Source organism: Leiobunum rupestre, chromosome 3 (genome assembly GCF_980474605.1).
Source record: "Leiobunum rupestre chromosome 3, qqLeiRupe1.1.hap1, whole genome shotgun sequence".
NCBI classification, from domain to species: Eukaryota; Metazoa; Arthropoda; class Arachnida; order Opiliones; family Sclerosomatidae; genus Leiobunum; species Leiobunum rupestre.
Window position 1 is genome coordinate 13,838,410 of NC_143386.1, and position 22,891 is coordinate 13,861,300.

General features: G+C 36.2%; 1 protein-coding gene and 1 long non-coding RNA gene across 2 annotated transcripts; one reads left to right on the forward strand and one right to left on the reverse strand.

Annotated features, from left to right (window-relative positions):
• Positions 1-7,427: 7,427 nt before the first annotated feature.
• LOC149949508 (uncharacterized) lies at positions 7,428-10,432 on the reverse strand. Its single transcript, XR_016479920.1, has 3 exons — positions 10,318-10,432; positions 9,915-10,077; positions 7,428-7,492 (listed from the first exon to the last, which is right to left on the reverse strand). It is a non-coding gene; the product is annotated as an uncharacterized LOC149949508 (long non-coding RNA).
• Positions 10,433-14,183: 3,751 nt separating this feature from the next.
• LOC149949509 (L-xylulose reductase-like) lies at positions 14,184-22,243 on the forward strand. Its single transcript, XM_090169247.1, has 7 exons — positions 14,184-14,342; positions 17,221-17,318; positions 18,492-18,646; positions 19,601-19,643; positions 19,708-19,872; positions 21,416-21,533; positions 22,032-22,243. The coding sequence occupies exons 1-7, from the start codon at positions 14,291-14,293 to the stop codon at positions 22,163-22,165; spliced, it is 765 nt and encodes a 254-aa protein (XP_090025373.1). The 5' UTR covers positions 14,184-14,290; the 3' UTR covers positions 22,166-22,243.
• The last annotated feature ends 648 nt before the right edge of the window (positions 22,244-22,891 follow it).

The window sequence follows — 22,891 nt, forward strand, 5'->3', positions numbered from 1 at the left end:
TTTATTTGGAAATTGAATGATAGTAAAACAAAATAAAAACCAGGAAAATATTTAAAGTACCGTTTTAAAAATCTGAGCCAAACAACAAAACACAATTTTCGTTTACCTTCGAAAAGTACTAACATAGGCTACCAATCTTAAGGCTCGTTCATTATTTATCAGATAGATACTGTTGACAAATGGTTTAAGTATATATATATATATATATATATATATACACATGTTTGTATTATATATGTATATGAATGTATATGTATGTATGTGTAATTTTATGTTAGTAACCTTTTTACCTAGCATTATATAAAGAATAATTTATCCGCGTATAAATTTAGGGTCAACGACTAGCATCGGTTCGACGTTCCTGTTTTATCATCCAGCGGATCTTTATTAGCCTAATGGCTTAGCATGATTTTAATACCTACTGTGACATTAACCTATTATTGAAATAATCGAAAATTTTAAATATAATATTTCGGCAATGGAGCACTAATGGCTTGGCCAAATGTTATTGCTAAAATGTTTTGAAACTTGGAAATCCCAAAATAGAGAGGTATCTTCCTAAGTTGCACTCTTTCGTAGAATTGGTAGGGGTAAGCCTTCGAACGGAAGGGGGGGCTCGAACCGGGATAAAAAGGCTGGTCATGTCAAGGCAACCATCAAAATGGGTGGAGGACAAGCTGCCGATCGAGAACCGCAACCGGCCTTCGTTCTGGTTGGGGTAAAATAGCTTTGTCCGCCCGTTTGAAGTTATTTACCCCCGACATTCACTCTTAAAAATGAAGAGTTAAGAAAATTGGGTTGTCTCACTGCAACCCAAATTTGGGTTAATAACAACCCAACATTAGTAAATTTTTTTGAAATTGGTTAATTTTTTATGTGTTGTTTTATTAAACCAAAATAACGTTAAAAATTTGGGTTGAAATCCATATAGAATCTTTTCAAATCTCATTTGGTTTCAAAATTTTCAACAATGGTTAGCTTATTCTTACCGATTCTCATATTTGTTGAAAAGTAGATATTTTGTTACTTTAATAATTAAAAATAAAATGTGTGGAAAATACAAAAAAAATGCATAAAAATAATACAACGAAACGGACATAGAAATTTTCAGTATGTACTCTTTCGAGGGAAATCGTTATTATTTGTTAATTTTAGAAAAATCGTGAAATGTGTCACGGTTTTAGAAATGTTAGTTTTTGAACGGTACGTAGTAGACGAAAAAGTTCAATAAGCAAGTTGTAGAGCATACTCGAAAACCTTAAATGGAATTGGTCTGGTGGAAATCGGACATTTCGTCACTGAAATATTGGTCATGAATAACAAACACGCTGGTACTACCACGTAGCGTTCAAAACCTAACACTTCTAAAGTCGTGAAAAATTTCATGATATTTCTGAAATTCACAAAAATAACGATCTTCCCCGAGAGCGTACATACTGAATATTTCCAATTTCTAGAAAGTATAGATTTTGAGAAAAATTCCTGGGCCGATCAAATGATGACACCCTGTATACGAAAAATTAAACGTCCCTCTTAGATATGAATGTTTTTTCATGGATAAATTGTAGGAGTAAAAGTTAAATGGAGGACACACATGGATTATTATTTATCAAGGCACAAACTGTCTTGAGTTTTCGACCCGCGGGTCTTTGTCTAACTAACTTAAACGAAACCAATTTTCTTCTAATCGTATCGTAAAAAACCTAAAAATAAAATCAATCTTTAAAAAAATGTATTTTTATTTTTAGCAATTGATAACTTTGTAGGTTTTTTACGAAACGATATATATAAGAAAATTGGTTTCTTTCAGTTTAGTTTAACAAAGAACTGCGGGTCGAAAGCTCAAGACAGTAATTATCTTGAGGAAGAGTAATCCACGTGTGGCTTCCGTTGAAATGTTATTCACGTATTTTCTCCATGGATCCTTTAAATGATTCATATCTAAGAGGGACATTCATTTGGTCTTATATAGGCACACGAAAATTTTCAGGTCTAAAATTTACCTAGCTAGCTGCACGGCAAATCACCCAAGGCGGGGTAGTTTTCAACCCAAGGCGGGGTAGTTTTCAACCCAAGGCGGGGTAGTTTTCAACCCAAGGCGGGGTAGTTTTCAACCCAAGGCGGGGTAATTTTCAACCCAAGGCGGGGTAATTTTCAACCCAAGGCGGGGTAGTTTTCAACCCAAGACGGGGTACATTTCAACCCAAGGCGGGGTAATTTTCAACCCAAGGCGGGGTAATTTTCAACCCAAGGCGGGGTACATTTCAACCCAAGGTGGGGTAGATTTCAACCCAAGGTGGGGTAGATTTCAACCCAAGGCGGGGTACATTTCAACCCAAGGTGGGGTAGATTTCAACCCAAAATCAAGTTGAATTTTGAACCTTTAATGGATTGAGTCTAAACAACCCAAATTTTGGGCTGGATAAATACGGACAAAGGTTTGGGCTGAATTTTAACCCATTTGGGTAAATATCTTGGCCCGCGCGGTCGTTTGCTATTTACCCCCAGAAGTTGGGGGTAAAAAGCCAGGATACGAGCGTCCACTATTTACTTATTAGCAAGGCTTTGAACTTCTCTCTCAAGAACTTAGAATGCCTAAGACACCGACCAAGTAGTTTTTCGGCTTAATCGGTCTCTTCACTGGAAGTTAGCTAGCTGAGTGGCACATGCGCTATGCAACTTATCAACTTTCAGTGAAGATTGTAAACTAAACAGATACGAGTCGCCCTTAAATGTCATTCAGAGAAGTTTAGAGTAGGTTGAGGGAAAATATTCGTCCAAGTATCGCTCTACTATCCATGAGCCATTGCATAGATATCAGTTAAATACTTACTTGCTTATGCATTTCGCCTTTACGTATCATTGCGGAAGACGATCCCCACCTGGTCTGTTCGTCTAATATTAGCTTGTTCTTGGGAAGACCGCACGCTAAGTTCAATTCCGAGAGGTTTTCTGCCTTTTGGGTTGAGAACCTTATTATAACCACGATATGCTTTAGCTAGTAATGTCAAGTTTAAGAAGTAAGTCAGGGACGTTAATCTTTCAATTTACTTTAATACGCGTTTTGAGAACTGAAGCACTGACTGTCCTCTCATTCGTGTTAGTCGTATTAACTTAAAGTAGCTTGACAAAGTCCTCTTCCGCGTGTTTCGCTTCGGATTTCAAAGTCTTTAACAATTCCTAAACGGCAACATTTAGTACATGGGCCAAGCATCGAACCTACTAAATGTACGAAGTGCAAAATATAGGAACTAGAGACCAAGCAATTTATCTACTGACCTTAATGACCTAGTAATGTCCCTTTCGTTAAGAGTCGAACGCAATCGTCATAAATATCTTTTCGCGTATGGCTCCCGGGAGAATGCAAAAATCCGAAAAGCAAGTCGTGAACCTCCTATTTGTTTGTTACTGCAATAAATATAATAATAATAATAATAATTTATTTTGCAGAAATTGTTTACATTGTTCCAGTAGTGCTGGCCTAAGTCTTCGTTTAGACTTTTAAGCCCTACAACGCTTGGGACAAAAAAAAAGGAAAAAAAAAGCAAATAGCGTAGTAATTAGACAGTTTATATACGCATGTTTACAATTGTAGTCAAAAATAGGTTAGATATTTATGAGAGCAAAAAGGTTAAAGATTTTAAAGAGAAAATTACAAATTATTGATTGGTAGTATCGAACGAAAATTAAGAACATACTCCCGAGCCACCTTTTTAAAGGTAGATAACGTTTTGATATTGTCAGTTTTTAAGGAATTAAACAAATTTACACCTTTATGGAAAATTGAGTTCAGTCTGTGACTAAGCTTAGGTTGATCTGTTAAGAGTAGTTTTGTATGTCTAAAGTCATGAGCGGAGCTTTTATTTACATTGAATATTAGCATGTTTTTGATGTCCAGCAGTCATGGGTGAGTGGTTATACTGTCCGCGGATATCCTTATGGAAAGAAATGCAAATCATTGACGATACCAATAAGTAACCCACATCTAAATTATAATGTGCTATCAAGTTGGGCTTCGTTCATCTTTAAACTGACCTAAAACTACAAGCCTCTATCTATATTTACAATCACGGTAGTTTTTTTACGAAACCAGATTTCCTTCAACCTCTAAAATTCAGAAAATGAACTGAAAACAATAAACTAATTCATAAATCTAAAATTAGATAAATTCGAGTACTACCTGAATTTAAATATACGCTCAACCGTTTAGTTTTACCAGAAGTAAATGAACCAAACTTATCTATATAGCGCTCAGAATCGGCGGGCGTTTTCCTTGTGAAAATAGAGTCAAATAAAAGCTAATTTCCATCCCCATCTTTTGGTACGATAAATTGCACTTGGGAATTGTAGGTATAGCTATTTCTTTGTTTAAAAAATGTTTTCATAAATACAAAAACCTTTTTTTCGGCTTAGGAGCGCACAAAATTTCAAATTCGAAGTAAAAATGGAACTTCATAAGGAAAACGCCTCCAACATGAGGAGTATAGCAGTCTGATAACTTCAGTTCTTTAACTTCTGGTTTTACGCACCTATAAAAAGATTGTAGAATACCAATCCAAAAACGAGCAGACCTACGTAGGTCCTGGCCTATAAAACCCTTGTCAGACCTTATATTTTTTTAATTGAATTTTTTCATACGCATATACTTTCAAACCTTCGTAGGTCGTGGTCATATTTCTCATTTAGTACGAGTAAAAGTGGTTAACTCAGCGGCAAAATTCGTCCCAACTTGCAATGTGGCCTTAAAATTCGAGGATCCGATGAGTCCACAGCGATGTGGGGTGGACAAAATATTTTGTTGGGGGCAAAGTGGGAAAGAGGCGTTTTAGCAATCGCGAGAAGTAACAACTTTGCAATGAATTTAGTCTACGAGTTTCGACTTGTGGAGACTTGTCTGAAAATGAGTGGTTTTCTTTTCTGAATATGATGCACGAGATCTTCAACTATATTGTTAAAAGGATAATTAAATTTAATAGGCATTTTTTTAGTTTTGTCTAACTTTAATGGCATTGGTCCCCACAGTGCGTCATCTTCATTCGTCAATCAATTTAATAAATCTATAATATGGTCAACCTTTTCTTTAAAATCTACCTTTTTTAATATTTAACCTTAGTTTTTTCTCGCTAATCCTCCCTCATTCGAAAACAATTCTAGGTGCGCCACTGAATGCAGTTTATCAGAGGCTAATGAATCCTAGTCTTTGATAGCGTTCTTGCAAGTGTGCGTCGAAAACACGTCGTCTTAGTTTCACAGAGATGTGGTTGTGGAGAGCCGACGAAACTCAAATTTTTAAAATGAAAATGTCGGTAATGATAAAAGATATTTTAAAGATTTCGAAATTCAACATTTATTGTAGAATTAAAATAATTTATTATTAATTCATTTGTCGTGGCGAAGTTAAAATTTTGAGTTTCAACCCATGACTATATTTATTAAAGGTTAAAAATCACGCAATATAAAATCAATGGGAACAATCTTAAAAAGCCAATTACTTACGAAATCTTAATTAAATTTTATAGAAAAAACGTAATAAAGGTTTCATGCAGCTATTTTTTAATTTTCGAGCGACTACTCTTATAGTGCCGTAAAACGTTTTGAAATATATATTTGTTGCATATATTTTGTATAATAAACCATAATGCATATTTTTTTGGGTTACTCGTTTTAATAAAAATCATGATTTATTGACCCATAAAAATAAATCAAATTAATGTTATAAGAACATTGAGGGAGATGGATTATAGGAAATCATTTGAATTCCTCGTAGGCTAATGGCAACATTTTGGTTCAAAATTCATTATACCACTAACTACAGAACAACGCCCAAAATACCAACACAGAAATGTTACATAAATTGGCTTAAGTCTACGGGCGTTAAAACATATGTTATCCGCAATTTTCCAACATGAAGTTTAATTTTAATAGTAAGCAAAATTTTATAATTTACGTCACCAACCAAGCCATAAACTTTGAGCCAATCAATTACGCTAGTTAATGTGTGATGTGCGTTCACATCAGAAGCCTTCTTCCATCTCATTGCAACATGAGCGTTCTTACCTTCGTAGAATGACCTTAAGTCATGCTTTGTAGCTTTGCTGTCCCACAAGTATTACAAATACGTTCAAAAGCTATTTAAAGCGAAACTGTAATGGTAATATAATGCCTGAACTTTATTTCATTGAAAAGGTTATTAGAGAAAATAAGGGTTTTCATTAAAAATAGAGTTCTTGTATTATTTTCACTCTAGAAATGTCAATTCGTTATTAAACGTGGTACATTTTTCGGCAAATTAAATAAAACACTAAAATAGTTTCAACTGTGTCACAGATTAATAAATTTTTCGAACCATCTGCTTATGGCTGGGTCAGAGTAATCTGAATAAACAGAAATACTAATATACACATTTCCTTTCATCCAATTAATAATGTTTTTTAACCTAAAAATAATTGTTACGTTTGCTTTACGTGAGGTTATGTATTTTTAAAGAGTCGCATTGTTAAAAAATAAAAAATAATTGATTTTAAAATCTGGAGCTAATTGTTTTCATTTTAATTTAAAAGCGATCAGTGAAGATATTCAGATAAAGCTTAAGGATTTTAGAATTCATCGGATAAAGGCAAGAAAAATGGGTGCTCTACTATGACTATGAGAAACCAACACAGCTATTCCATAATAGATGGATATTTGTCGACCCAAGTATAAAATGGTTCATTTATGGTTTTGTTTACCAAATTCAATCTAACCCATTTTACCCAAATTTCAACACATCCTATTTAAAGGTCTGCCTAAAAGCCACAACCTTTTCTAAATAATGTTTGTATTTTCTTTACTAAAGGCCTCTTTAGAGCCTAAAGACAACCTTTAAAAATGTTGAAAACTTACTTTAAGAGTTTGCATTACTGCATCAACCGAGTGATTCCCTACCTTTCTCTACAATAGGACCTAAAATTGCCTTTCACTTGAATCAGTGAGCGGATATCATTTACTAGGCAATGCGTAAGGGACAAACATTTCTTTGTCTCCTAAAGTAGGGTAGTAAAATTAATATTAAGCTATCCTGATAACCAAGACGCCATTCATCGAGCGACATTTAACGCTTTTTCATTCATGTGGCCGGGTTACTTCACGCCACGCGAGCCAACAGCTCCCTACACTCACTGTAACCACTAAACGTACAAGAGAATAACTCGATAAGTAATTTTTCACTTAAAAATGAACATTTTAGCAACAATAAAGTGTTTGCAGAATTTAAAAAAATCAGTGGAGCCATTGTGACGTCACTGGTGGAAATTCTTTGGGTTGACCTATTTACGTAATAACGCATTTTTATAACACGGACCTTATTAACGAAGTATTTAAGACTGAACTAAATTATTAACTTAAGACAAAATATTTTTGAATTTTAATTGGTTTTATTTTCTAGTAAGTTTTTGACATATGAAAGAATGTCTTGCAATGACGCTTTTATTCATGGTTAGTTTCACAAATAAATCTGAAATAGAAAAGAAAAATCGAAATTAATATTTTATTTTTAGGATCTTATGTTCACAATAGCAGTTGCGAAAACTAAAATAATACAGGGTGTCTGAAAATATTCGGCATGGATATTTTTCTCAAAGACCATATATGTTCCCTAGTAATTTACCTATTTAAACTGTAAATTTCAAAAGAATCGGAAAAAATTTCTCGGATTTGGAAAAAGTATTTATTCACCGGCAGGTGGTAGACAAAAATGTTCAAAGACAAAGTTGAAGAGGAAACTCTGAAATCTAAGAATAAATTTTTTTCTGTTAATTTAGGGCTTTTTTGACCTAGATAATCGGTCACGAAAAATAACAAGTTGGTACTACCAAAATCATGCATTATTTGGTTTAAAAGTACTTAGTTTTCAACGTATCAAAAATAATTCGAAAGCTTATCAAAATTGGAAATTTATTAGTTCACAAGAATGGTTCGATGATTACCGCTTCTGCTGCTACCAGATTTTGGAATTTATTCTGACCTTATCAGGTGTGACCCTTGATATACCAATTTCGCAACTTGCAATTCTTACGCTCGACCTTGGAAATGCTATGAAATAAGCGAGGACATTAATTTCCACGTCGATGTTGTTAGCACCTTCTCCTCGACCTCTTCCATAAACATTGAAGTCACGAACAGCACGACGAACAGTGGAGTGGTATTGGGAAAGCGCCTTCTAAATAAACGACAGACTAAAGCAGATTTTCGATTACCTCCACCAAAATACCACTCGACCATTAACGCGCGCTGTTCATGAGTATAACGAGGCATACTTGGGGCGTTCTGATTGAATAACGAGGCATACTTGAGGCGTTCTGATTGAATAACGAGGCATACTTGAGGCGTTCTGATTGAATAACGAGGCATACTTGAGGCGTTCTGATTGAATAACGAGGCATACTTGAGGCGTTCTGATTGAATAACGAGGCATACTTGAGGCGTTCTGATTGAATAACGAGGCATACTTGAGGCGTTCTGATTGAATAACGAGGCATACTTGAGGCGTTCTGATTGAATAACGAGGCATACTTGAGGCGTTCTGATTGAATAACGAGGCATACTTGAGGCGTTCTGATTGAATAACGAGGCATACTTGAGGCGTTCTGATTGAATAACGAGGCATACTTGAGGCGTTCTGATTGGATAACGAGGCATACTTGAGGCGTTCTGATTGAATAACGAGGCATTTTTGAGGCGTTCTGATTGAATAACGAGGCATACTTGAAGCGTTTGCTTTTAATACGTTTAAAAAAACTTTGATCGAAGGAGATAAAAATGGGTGTAAATTATTTAAATACAGTTTTTAATGGATTTATATAATTTACACGATCTACATGCGGAGTATCCCCAGCGATGGATAGGATGGAATGATCCTGTTCAATGGCCACCAAGATCACCAGACCTGAACCGGCTTGATTTTTTGCCTAAATTTGGTAGTACCAATTTGTTATTTTTCGCGACTGATTATCTAGGTCAAAAAAGCCCTAAATTCACAGAAAATTTATTATTAGGTTTCAGAGTATTCTCTTCAACTTTGTCATTGAACATTTTTGTCTACCACCTGCCGGTGAATAAATAATTTTCCCAAATCCGAGAAATATTTCCCGATTCTTTTGAAATTTACAGATTAAAGAGGTTCAATACTAGGGAACATATCCTGAAAATTTCAGATTTTTAGTGTAAGTGGTCTTTGAGCAAAATGTCCGTGCCGAATATTTTCAGACACCCGGTATGGTAGCACATTATTCAACCATTATAATGTTTAAAACCATAATAACCGTTTGCAGTATTTCATATGATTTAGATTTGTTTAACCATTTTTTTATTAAGCGCTATATATTCATAAAGTTAATTTCTTAATTTTTTTTAATTAAGTGATATTGCACTCTGACTATGGTGATGTTGGCGCAACACAACACTAGGGGGTTTTCCCACTTCTATTCAATAACACGTGACACTGACGGTGCCTCGTGTGCCTATTCTATAAACCAACAAGAAAGCCCGCTAGTGTTGCGTAGCCCCATCTTCACCATAGAATGATAGAAATCTTCCTCATTGGGAAGCGCTATCAAGGAAGTTCAATTATTTTGTTTTAACCAGTCTTGAAAATCTACTAAATTTTTTATTGTTTTTTAATAAACTTTACTATTTTAAATCACTTTTGTCACAATTCATTTATTCCTCGGATCACGCTATCCTATGAAGCCCCACATCTCCTACGTCATAACGTCTTCTGTCCTTTCATCTGCTCTGTCCCACTCTCTAAAACTTTAGCTAAGACGACGGAGCAGACGACGCGAAAACATAGGGAAAGACTGCATCTTTACCAAAAAGAGGGAATCGAACTTTCACCTACTGACCTTTGGAATCTTCATATTAAGAAATATACTTACGGCGAATAAGATTAATCTTATCCGCAGCAAATGCACGAAGGAGGCTTGCATACGCCTGGGATGCAGGGGCAGTAAGGTGCAAAGCGACGGATTCTGTTCAGATCTATATCCTCCAAATACGTTTTGAGCTTAAAAATATGTGCCAGAGGGTCTTTTGCATTATCTAAAATAAAAGAAATTTGGTTTATATTAAAAATTTAAAAATTAAAATACACGTATTATTTTTACGATTGTAGAAAACAAGTTATCAAACCAAAATTTTATATTTTCATTATAACTAACAAAACAGATCAATGGGAAGACATTTTTTGGTTTAATAAAGGCGTACTGCAAAAAGCAAGACCAACACAGTAAGTTTATAAAAGGCCGAGCGAAGCTACTGCAATTGATAAGAAGAACATACCTATGGAAAGCGCTTCAATTTGGAGTACGTGCAAGAGGGAAAATGTAAGAATGAGAATGACCAATAGCTTGTATTCCATCTTTACTCGAAATGTTTGACCAAATCACAAAAGAAACTCTTTATACAAACGAAAAAGTTAAATGTATTTAAAGAAAAACTGCTCTATTATTTTCACGGAAAACAAATATGCAGAAAATAATAAACGATACAGTACTTAAAGAATAAAAATGCAAAAGCTTTTGCTAGTGCTTTAACACGAGCTTTCAGAACAAAACACTAACTCAGCCACAGCGAGTGGTTTGCTATTGAAAGCAAACCTAATTACCTAAGCTCTTTTCTAGGTGAAACAATGATATATAATTAATGATTGCTTTATTATTAAATTGCAATTAGTATTGTTTGCTTAGTACATTGCTTGGTGTAAGGCATGAATTCGGGTTTAATTGGTAGATACATATATTAATTTATAAATTTCACATAAATAGGATTTTTCTTTTCTAAAACGTCATTATATACAGATTTTGTCCGAAATGATTCAGCATAGTTATTATACGTCAATCAAATTAAAATTGTACCCCCATGAGTTGGCCTCCAAACCATCAGACTCCCTAGCAATACTCGCTACAAGATTGTCCACCTGCTTACGTGAAAAGTTTCCTCTTAAAGATTAAATATCAACCATCTTTTGTTTTGGAAATTTTTAAATTACCTGATTTTAATATCCTTAATTTGTCACAAACACCAAAAAACTATTTAAAACCTTAAACTTTTGGATATATATACATTTTCTGCGTATTTATAACTCAAATGTGTAATAAGATAATTAATTTTACAGTTATACAAGCGGCTATCTTTACTAATATTACCACAATATATCAACTCGTCATTTCTCATGAAAGGTAATTTGTTTTCGTAAATCCGAAACCGCCAAAATTAAGTCTCTCGAGCGAGTAAACGTTTGGTGAATTCAGTTCTACCTGTACGTACATAACGCTCAGGTGTTCATTGATATTATACCGCTGTCACTGCACTTGCGTCAGGGTTATCCCTGTTACGTATTCCACAGAAAATCCAGAGTACATGTTTCACGATCACATGGGACATTTTTGCTAGATTAGAAAATGTCGAAAAGTTCAATATTTTCCACAATTTATGAACAGAAAAAAAAACGATTTTAAATTTTTTTTGTTCCACGACAAATCGTTTTTACATTTTTTTTTAATTGACAAAGCAAATTTTCAAGTAGTTTTTGTATACATTCCATAGCTATTTATTACATTGTATATTCAACTTTTAATCAGAACAGTTTCAAAATTTGCCTATTTTATGCAAAGTTTTACAAATATTTTCAAATTATTTATTAGTGTTTTAAAGTTTGACACTTTCGCTAGCTTATAAATTATTTTTTTAAATTATGTTTCTTGCACTTTTAATTTTTTATTACCTATTTTAATATGGCAAAGTTAATTTTCAGGTGTGTTTTTTACGCATTGAATAGATATTTTCCTAAACATAGTTTACTAAATTATTAACCCTTATAATACAGTCTTGGATCTGATACACTTATTTAATATTTATGTTTTAAAATAAATTTTCAAAATCCCAATACAATATTTGTAATCATCGTAATTGTTTTTATTTTCCTTATTTGGTAAAAATGACCTTTAACAGAATTGATCAAACCTTTTTAAATATTGTTACTATTTTGAGAGAATCGGCAAAACTTATAAACCCGGTAATAAACAATTAGAACTAAATAGTTACGAATCCTATAATATTAAACAAGACGTACGACGGTCAGAATACACGCAATCCTTCTAATGTGATAAGTTTGTTTGAGTTAAACACAGCAACCTGCAACTCCGGTGACATAACCAATATATATCCACGGTCACACATAATTGTATTTACACTTATTTGTTACTTCTAGTCATACTTTGAAAGCATCGAAGATTCCTTCGATCATTTTCACTCTTATTTTTTACTTCTAGTCACATTAATTTGTTTCTGCTAGTCAGCCGTTGTGTGTCACACTTATTTTTTTTGATTATCCGACAAAGACTTGTTCGATCAGTGTCATACTTAATTGTTTCTTCTGGTCATACGTTGAAAGCGCGGCGCACTCTGAACGGCCTTGAAAAACGCTAGAGACAAAACGGGCACGTAGAACTCTATCAACAGGCGGATTTACAATGTTGGAAATTGCTGCCCAAAAAACCTTACCTAGAATTAAAATTAAGGAACGTATTTGCAACTCTAGGTCAGCGGTTCCTAATTTATTTTTGCTATGGAACCCTAAATTATGCAGCTAATACTGGCGGAACCCCAACTCATTTTTTTTTTACTTATCTTAGAAGACTGTTGCCACGAACAAAGATGGCCGCACTGCGAATTCTCGGAACCCCTGCGACCCTTCCACGGAACCCCAGGGTTCCGCGGAACACCTTTTGGGAACCGCTGCTCTAGGTTATATGTAAACCACAGCTATTTAAAAATATAACTTTTATGAAAATCGGACTTAAATTAAGGAACTGTATATAGATTTTAAGGTGCAAATATAAAACCACGAAAATTGGGGTCCCGTAAATTACCCTGAACACTATACTTACATTTAATATTTACTGATATAACCGAAGTTGTAGGTTCGCTGAATCCTAACCTATCCAATAATATTTTTTAGCGTTATCGGTCTTAATTTTAATAAAATATCTACCACATAAAGCGAAACCACCGAAAATAGTAAATTGAACAAATGCATAACTTCTAGGGCTCCGATTTGAAAACTTTATGAAAGGCTATCAATGGAGATGTATGTTCGAGATATCATTGACTCTTCTAGCCCTAACCGTTGAAAAGATATGCGCGACACGGCGGCATCGGCTACACTGTACGTGATAATAATACACACAAATCCTTAGGATTGTGTTTAAAAACAAGTAGATAAATATAAATGTTGAAAAAACTATTATTTTAAAAAATGTATTATTGTAACCGAACTTATAAATAAGAGTTGTAACGCTGAACGGGTCAAGCCCCTGATGACGGAGATATAATGCTGCCGAAACCAGTCGGGTTATAACATTTGGATATTTTTAAATAAAATCTGTTCTTATGCAGTTTTTTAAATATCGATGTCTTTTATTCCTTATTTCAATTAGTAAATTTGTGCAAGTCACTATCCGAATATTAAATAAGATAATTTATAAATAATAACTTAAAAATTTAATTTATTATTCAAACGATGATTTTTAGCCCATTTCTGCATAAGGGCCTACGATTTGATGCCTCACCCAAAATAAATCCTGGCACTGTCATTGATGGTAACGAATTTAGTTCGACAATGCCATTAAGAAGTTGATAGTGGTTACGTTAATATTTTTTTTTAATTCAAAGAAGAAAGGGCTGATTGAGTCTGAGAAGACCGCGAGCCTACGTATCATCGCATCATTTCGTATGGTGGTGACGTATGCCTACGACGCTGCCAGAGAGATCGAGAAGATGGCAGTCAACGTTATACAGTACGGTATAGGGACAAGCCACCCACTGGGGGAAAAGCGCGCGAAATTAGCTATAACGGTACGATGTCGTGACGTTTCCTTCCCCCAAAATGGCGTCAAGTGCCTTGTCCCTATATTGCTCTACATACATGGGTGATCCGCCTTTTCAGTGTTTTTCTCTATCAACCTTGAAGCGCCTCTACACGATGTACTTGAAAGAAATTTTTATCTTTCTAGTCTCAAGAGAAGAACGTTATTCGTTTGGTAGCGTTACTTAGTGATAACTCGTAATCTCAGTTGATGAGAAACAATACGTTATTGTGAGCTTCTGGCGAGACGTACACTTTATCTTTAACATAGCCTTGAGCTGTATTAATAAAATTACAAGCGAATATTTTTATCGTTTTCGATTTCGGCCGTTAAATTGCTGGTCTTTTGTCTTCGCTCAGTTAATCGACACACTTTGCGGAAGAGAAATGGAGATCAATTTCACAGGAAAACGCATCTTGGTGACTGGAGCCACGAGAGGTAAAGAAATTCAAATTACGTATTTCATTTAATTTCCTTGGGTATGAATTTTAAGCCTTTCCTTTATTGACTCCTTTATTCAATCTTTTATTAATTAAAGATTTATGATCTCCAATATATAGTATTTTATATATCTTTTGCGTGTTTGACAACAAATATCTCACGAGTAATAAGGTAATCCTTTCACGGTAATAAAGTTATGAACGAAAACTGAATTTGGAATCGAGCTTAGGAACCTTTATAATTCATATTACTCCACCGAAATTCCCTTAAATGAATATGGCCAACGATATTACAACTTTGGTTTTCAAGAGTAGCGACTAACTCACTTAAAAGTTTAAAAAAAATTGAAGTTAGCACTATGTAAATGTTAAAAGAGGTCGAGGAGTGAGGGAAAATATATTACAGTGGAAACTACGTCCAAAAGGGTTGGACACGAAACCCCTTGTCTATGCCATTGTTATAATCGATATAATTAACGTCATCAATGCCGGATGAAACAACCACAAGGACACCTAAGCTGGAAATTTATAGGGCACCTATAACCATGCTCCCCTCAGCCTTGTCACGGGCCTCTTCCTCTAGACAAGATCCGGGCGTCTGGGCTTAAGCCAAGGTTCCTAGAAAAATCTCTTATATAGGTTGGCGCATACAGCCTCTTTTCAAACAAAAAACCAAACACTCCCGTTATAAAAAACGGAGAAACATATCCGGTTTCCCCCTAAAAACGCGTCACTGGATGTCAGGCAACAAGTCGTCCCTCTCCCTTTTGTCGTGAGAATCGTCGCCGGAGTTTTATTTTGTTTCACTTGTTTATTCAGTAAGGAAAGAAGGCACACCGCGCTTAATATCTACTATCAGGTGGGATACTCTTTGACGGTGTCAATTCGAGAAAGTGATTGATAGTGTATTTTTTACGAAAACGTATAAACCGAAAAAAAACTAATAAATTCTAAATTCGGGCTTCGTTAGGACACAGAGGCTGTTGAGATCTTTGTGTGTGCGAAGTTTCATTTCAATAGGTAGAGTAGTTTATATAATATTAAATAATATAATAGATTACAAAAATAATGAAAAGTGAAAGGATATAATAGTGAACGACTTTTACTTCAACGTATCGTTTGAAAATGTTTAAAAAGAAAAAGAAACGACAGAAAAATGGAAGTAAACTATAAGCCCTCTCTAATTCGGTCTCTCGAAAACACGGACTCTGTGAGCCCAAGTCCGTTGACCTATGGTCTTCACAAATTCTACAAATCAGTACCATGTATATCAATCAGATAATTCTATATACATACTAGCCGAGAAGACCGCCTTACAGGCGGGCCCTCAGCTAATGGTGTGTTTCGAGGCACTCCACCCCAGTACGCCGCCCCAACCCCTTTTACCCATGCGAGAATTTCCGTGGCACCCTTTTCCCCATAGTCGAACCACCGCAGTAAAGCCCCCTCCCCATTTTCCCATGCGATTATTTCCATGGTACCTTTTCCCAAACTGGAACCCCCCCATTAAGGCCCTTCCTTCCTTTTTTTCCCATGTGATAATTACCGGGGTACCCCCAGTAAGGCCATTCCTCCCCCTTTTCCCCATGTGATAATTACCGGGGTACCCCCTCCCCATTTTACCCATGTGATAATGACCGTGGTACCCACCTGCCCCTTTTTCCCATGTAATAATTTCCGTGGTACCATTTTCCCCATAGTAGAACCACCCAAGTAGGGCCCTTCCTCCCCCTTTTTCCCATGTGATAATTACCGTGGTACCCTCTCCCCCTTTTTCCATGCGATAATTTCCGTATTACTCCCCTCCCTCTTTCCAATGCGAGAATTTCCGTGGTACCCTTTTCCCCGCAAAAATAACTCAAACTCGCAGTCGTATCAAACCCCCCTGTACCCCTTTAAACCTCCTGAATCCAATGGCTAATGCATAAAATCCACGGGACCAGGGAACACTTAACAGACCTGGTCTGTTAAGAGTTCCCTGACGGGACTAACGTACGCCGAGAGCACCACGGGACTTTTAAATCGGAACGACCCCGAAACCCCCGCCCCTCCCCGTTTCCGAAACTCACAGGCCTTCTGAAACTACCCCTTACGATCCCCCCCTTTCCGAAATTCGCCGCGGAAAGGTAGAAAATTTCGGTTGTATTGCGGGTCGGGACAAACACGGCCCAACTCTCAGGGGCGACAGATTTTGAGAAAATAGATAGTCGAACCACCTCAGTAACGAAGCCAAAGGCAGTCTCGGTTTTCCTCTGTTCCACGGGTCGCTTTTTCCTCGCCGGCCCGCCTTCGCCTTCTTTACTGACTAACCAAAAGCTCGAACAACGACGACGACGAAGTGGTTTTTATAATATAGATATATAAATTTTAATTGCGCAGGAATTAATACAATTATAGAAGTTTCTTTTAAACGAAAATATTTATATTTATATATATAATTATCTCATTAATTTAACTACAGGCTATCAAGGACCTGTTATATAACGGTTAAATGTGTTCCGTCAATAAAGCTGACCCGATCCAGTCTTTCATAAACCGGATGTACGTGGCCTCGGTAGTCCAATGGTAGTGGCGTTCGGACGGTAACACAAAGGTTGCGGGTTCGATTCCTGCCCGAGGTGATAGTGTTTTTCTTTGTCACTCTGGTATGGAATCATGCGCAGAAATATTCCTTGGTTTAAAAGAAACTTCTATAACAATACCGTACAATTGTCATATAGTAATTATGTAATACGGTAGAAACCGCGTATCAACGAGCGAATCTGAAAAAATCCCACGTCATCCTAATTCTAGAAACCAACTTCAAGACTGTGTAATAAAATAGTATTCGTAACAATAACCGTGAAATTTGATGACAATAATTATTTACTTGTTAGGCATTGGTCGAGGCGTCTCCAAACTGCTGCACAAGCTTGGAGCCACGGTCATCGCGGTTTGTTGCAACCAGACGTGGTTGGACGAATTAGCGGCGGAAGTAAGTGGTTTCTATACAAAACATTAGTGGAACCCTAAATATATCCCTATACTATATTGTTTATGCAGTCGTTTGCAACATGTTTCTTCGCCGGCTACCTTCAATTTGACAAAATATATTTCGCAGAGTTGGGCAAACTCGGAATGAAATTGTGCTAGTAATTTTCCCCTACACCTTTTCGTCACTCGCCGAGTGAGCTCGCGGGAAAATGTGAAGGTATTCAAGTTCAACTCTTTCACTCTTATCGATTTTGAAGACTATTTAAAGACCGTGGGAAATTTGAATTTAAATATAATGACTACATTGGAGAGCGTGGTACCATCTATTATCGGCAATGTAACCTAAAATATAACATAGCCAAATAATAACGCCGTCGGAGAGCCATTGTAGATCTTTAGGCAACTTAAATTCTACTTAGATGACTTCTATCTAAATTATATACCCCAAATCCTAATTATCAAGACATATTTAAGCGAGAGCGGAAAGTGTTTCATGTACGCGAGTTGGAAAAGGGCAAATAGAATAATTATTTCGGGTAGGGGAGGTAAATACGAGCTAACCCCCACATCTCTTAATCCGCCAAGGATAACTAAGGAAGGTTAAGACCAGAGTAATCTTCCCTTTTAAATTTATTTTTTTGGACCGAACTGAAATTTCCCGCGAAGAATAAGAATGAAATTGGTGACCTTGACTATTGTCACTCTTTGACGAAGATGGTGACCTCTTTGGCCAAGAGTGAACTCGGCGAGTGACAAATATCGAGGAAGGGAATGAGTGCAGATTTTTATTTAGTTCAACTCTCACTTTTGAGTGAGAAGGAATCTATAAAACTCATTAGCGATGTGTCCCATGTCTGAACGTTGGTAAGGCAACTTAGTGATTTACTTAATCTCTTTCAGGGGGAAATAGTGTTTAAAATTAAAAATAAATATCAATTTACAGCAATTTCTACCGCGATAAATTGGATTTAAAATTAACATTAAATATTCTTGTTAAGCGCATATTTAAAATTTTACAAGGTTAGACGGAGTACTACTTGCTTTAAATTTATAGCCATGATGCGGGGTGTAGTTAGATAAATACATATCTCGTAGATAACATAATACATTTCTGGTAGTAGTTACCTGTCTCTCAAAATAAAATAAAAAATAAAGTTTTTTTTTCCCATTTCAGCTTCCCGGAGTTGAGTTGGTTCTCGCGGATCTGGGAAAATGGGATGAAACCAAGGCGGCTTTGTCCAATGTTGGTCCCATTGACTTACTAGTCAACAACGTTGGCGTCAACATTTCACTAGAGTTTCTAAACATGACCGAAGAAAATTTCGACTTGTGAGTACAGCCTATCATCATGAAAATTTCATTTATTCATGCTGCTAAAAGACCGTTGAAACGTATATAATTAGAAACAATATTTGTAATTTTCTTCGAGGGTCTACTGACTTACCCTGAATTTGTTTAGCAAGATATGCAAGTATAAGTTCACTTCTCCTGCAAGAGTTACCAGTGTAGAGTAGTGTTGTGCAAAGTTAGTTCCAATGAAAGAGTTATATCTTAAGTGTGAGGGGAATGACAATATTTCAAAGTAACCCTCTGAGCTATTTTCGATCGGAACGAAAATATTCCAAACCCCTACGTCAAAGCTTTGAATAATAATAATCAGCTAGGCTAATACCCAAGGTACCACCTTAGTCCTAATTCATCAAGCGATTTTTAAAACCATTAATTCAGGTAGCCGGGTTACAATGCATAAGATGGTGTTGGCAAGCCCTTCATGGGAGCCAGCAGCTCCCTACACTAACTATTACCGTTAACCTCGACAAGTTTTTGTGGAAGGGGAAATCGAAAATAAACCCTTAAATCAGTGGGGAGAGAAGTTTCAAACTCAACGCTGAAGGAGTTGTTCCAAGTTATCACCCAGTGCCACAAGCTGGGATCGAACCCAGCTCCTTTGGCTGTGAGGCAAAAGTACTAACCACTTCACCACCCCACCATCTATTTGTTCAATAAAAATATTGGTTCTGAAGGGTTCACGAATAACATAATTAAAGAAAAGACTTAACTAAAAATACAGAAACTCCCACTAAATATGTCAGCAAATTTACACAGGTCAAAGTTAACAGTTTATTAAAACGTGAATTTTTTTATAATTCCGCGGAACTCTGCCGGTCCGTGGTAGAAAGTTTGATGGTCTTGCTAGTGTACAATGAGTATGGCACAGCTCTTAGTGGCGTTACTGCAAGTCTCTCTCCGGCTGTGTATTTATTTTTTAATGTATTTTTTCAGACATACTTCAATAAATTTAAAATCAACATTTATCGTTTCTCAGGTAAACAGTTTTTATTGGTTTTCATTTACGACACCTGAATCCATTTAATATTTTCTAACCCTAGATCGCGGCCAAATCGATGATCGAGAGGGGTGTTGGAGGCGCCATAGTCCACATTTCCAGCGTGGGAGCATTTTTCCCCACCAAAGAAATGCCTATTTACTGTGCTTTGAAAGCGGGCACCATCAATTTGACCAAGTCGATGGCTTTAGATCTAGCTAAACACAATGTAAGTTACACCGCCTTAAAGCTTTTATAGCTGTTGGTTTTCAAGTTTCTAAACTTAAGGATTCGACATTTTGAAGGTCGACAATGACATTTTCGAGGTCAGGATCGGTATTTGCAAAATTTTACACATCATAAATTTATTTTTCATGTTTAATGTAAGAAGTATGGTATTTATTGAAATTAAGAAGACACTGAAGCTGGCTTTAGCTAAAAGACAGTCCATTTAAGGAAATGATATTTAAATTAGTGCATAGCCCAATTTGAGCCAATTTTTCGTATTTCTTTATTCGTTAGACGGTGTAAGAGAAACGTTGAACTCTTTAGAGTTAGGTCCCCAAAAGCGCTTGAGAACTAGATAAGACCAGCTAGCGACTGATGCCGTTCGAAAAAGCGTCGTCAGACTGTTTCGATGTTCTTATTAATTATTAATAAAAGTGGCAGCTCAGTCCCAGAGAAACGCAGCTATAAGGGGTTACCCTTATCCTTGATTCGTATGCTCGCTTATAGATTCAATACCATACATTGTGCTACGATATATTTCGGGGCGCCATTTATGCAAGTTTGTATTATGCAGGTACTTTTCGCGTTTAGTAAAAAGGACAGAAAAGGAATTTATTTACTTAGCCCTTAGTAAATGGTTCTCTGACAGAATTACTCAAGTGGTAATTTGTTTGAAACATCCTGAGCATTTACATTTTCTGAGAATAAATGTCCCAGTAATAATCGCACCACCATCTATCGGTTTTACAAATAGCTATTTGATTTATACTTGCCATTAGAAAGGGAAGCCTACGCTTACGTCTTACGTCACGGAGGTCACGCTGAGGTATTGCGTCAAAGTACCATCCTCGTGTGCTTTTTCGTCTAACTGCGCATGTGTCAGATATTATTGAAATTCGTTTATTGCGCTTGGGCAGTTCGTACTTAATGAAGGGGTGAATAGACCTATTAAAATATGGTTGTCGAAGGCGTCTAGCGATGGGGGGCGCCACACGGTAACACAGAGGTCATCATACACATGTTTGTTGGGCTGCACGTGATGAATTTCATTTATTTCAAATCGTGTTAAAAATTAAGTTATGGTCTCACAGTTTGTCGTTCTAGCTAAAAGATAGACTCAACAGATTTTCAATAAAAATAATAATGAAAACCAAATCTAGTCATTGTTAATGATATAGTCTTATCAACGTTCAAAACCTGGAAGGTATGGAGCCGACGATAATAGTCTTTATGTTACCGTTTAGTGTAGCTATATTTGGAGGGTGGCATAGGTCTTTTGATTGAAACATGGCGTGGTTTAGTGCTAAAATATTAAATTTTGTGAACATCTAACTTTGTTCTTACCTGTATAACAGAGGTGAACAAGTAAGCAATCCTAACCTTGAAAATGGAGGTGCCGATCTTCAAAGTCTCTATATCTAAAATGACTATATAATAAGGGCGACTTTGAACTTCAGAATGGTACTCGCCACCTTTAAAATAGCATTTTTTAGAATTATAAAGTTGGTCATTTACTTTAACGTTATGTTTTTGGGTTTCTTTAGATTCGTGTGAATAACGTGGCTCCCGGATCTGTGAACACTGAAATGGGGAAAATGATGACGAATAACTCAGCGTTCATGGAACGAATCGCCAGGAAAGTGCCGATTGGAAGAATCCTCGGTAAGTTCGTGGTTTGTCTGTGCCAACGAGCGGCCTCTAGCTTCAATCAAGGTTATTAAACTTTTGGGAGGTTGGATAACGACGTTTTATGAGTAACAGAAACACTTTTTCAACAATAAGTCAGTTTTTCTGGTCCCTTTTGGATAATCTTGATTTGTTAACAGTACCCTCTATTGCAGATAAAATAAATAAACAATGATGGGGTCGATAAATTATGAAAATTAATTAATAAAATATATTGACTTTAATAACTTTATTAACTTAGAAAATAAAAATATTTTCGGTAAATATTTATTTAAAATTGTGACTATATTTACGCAATGTAGATGGCACCACAGTGCAATAACGATCAAATAGGATAATTTTGGAAAAAGTCTGACTAATTTGCACCTTCCGAAAACGTTCGTACTCCAGCCTCTTACAGTTAAATAACAACACCTTGAAACAGCAAACGGCTCTACAGATTCTGATATTTTATCGTAATTATTTTTGGTCTAGAACCGGAAGAGATTGCCAAAGGAGTTGCCTTTCTGTTGAGTGACCACGCGTCGGTGATCACAGGCGTCACGTTGCCTGTGGATGGGGGATATTTGCTCAATCCCGCTTTTACCAGTATGCCCATTTCTAAATGAAATTAACATTCGCACATTTGGTTTATTGATTTTGTAACGAAACAAAATGAAATAAATTTATTGTTATATAAAATTAAATGGAGAGCCTTTTATGAACGAGCCAGACTGAAAAACGATTGTCGAAAACCGTTTGCATTAAATCTTCCTAACACGTTAAGTGGCATAAGAGAAGCAGCTGATATGAATTTGCTTCTAATCGGTGCTATAGGTTTGATTCCAAAAGTCAATGTATCAAATTCTAAAGCCCGCAATTGCACTGTACGAGACCTTTCCTAATTACTGGTTATTGTGAGCTCAGCCTCTTATTAATTGCTAATTGTTTTCAGGACCAAACCAGACGTTTCTAATTTATTCGTGACCATTTTTAGCTCATAAACATTCAGGGGGTGGAATGCCCACTTTTCCCCACTCAACTGACGTTCCTGACTCTCAGCCACAGCTCCCTTCATCCCAGCATTAGTCAAGAATTTTAACAGACAACCCATTGGCTTCTTCTAGGTTTACTGGCCGTGCGTGGTCCCTGAGAGATTCTAGCTCCAGTCGTTTTCAAGGTCTAAGGAGTTACTTTTCCATTTGCGTTACGTCACTTTTGCATCTTACAAGATTCAAGATGTTTATATTGCTAACTGATGCGCTGCCTCTACTTCCTTCGCTTCATATATTGTCATATCAGTCGTTTAAGAGTGCCTTCCGAACTCTATTCTTCATATTTTTCACGTAATGCTT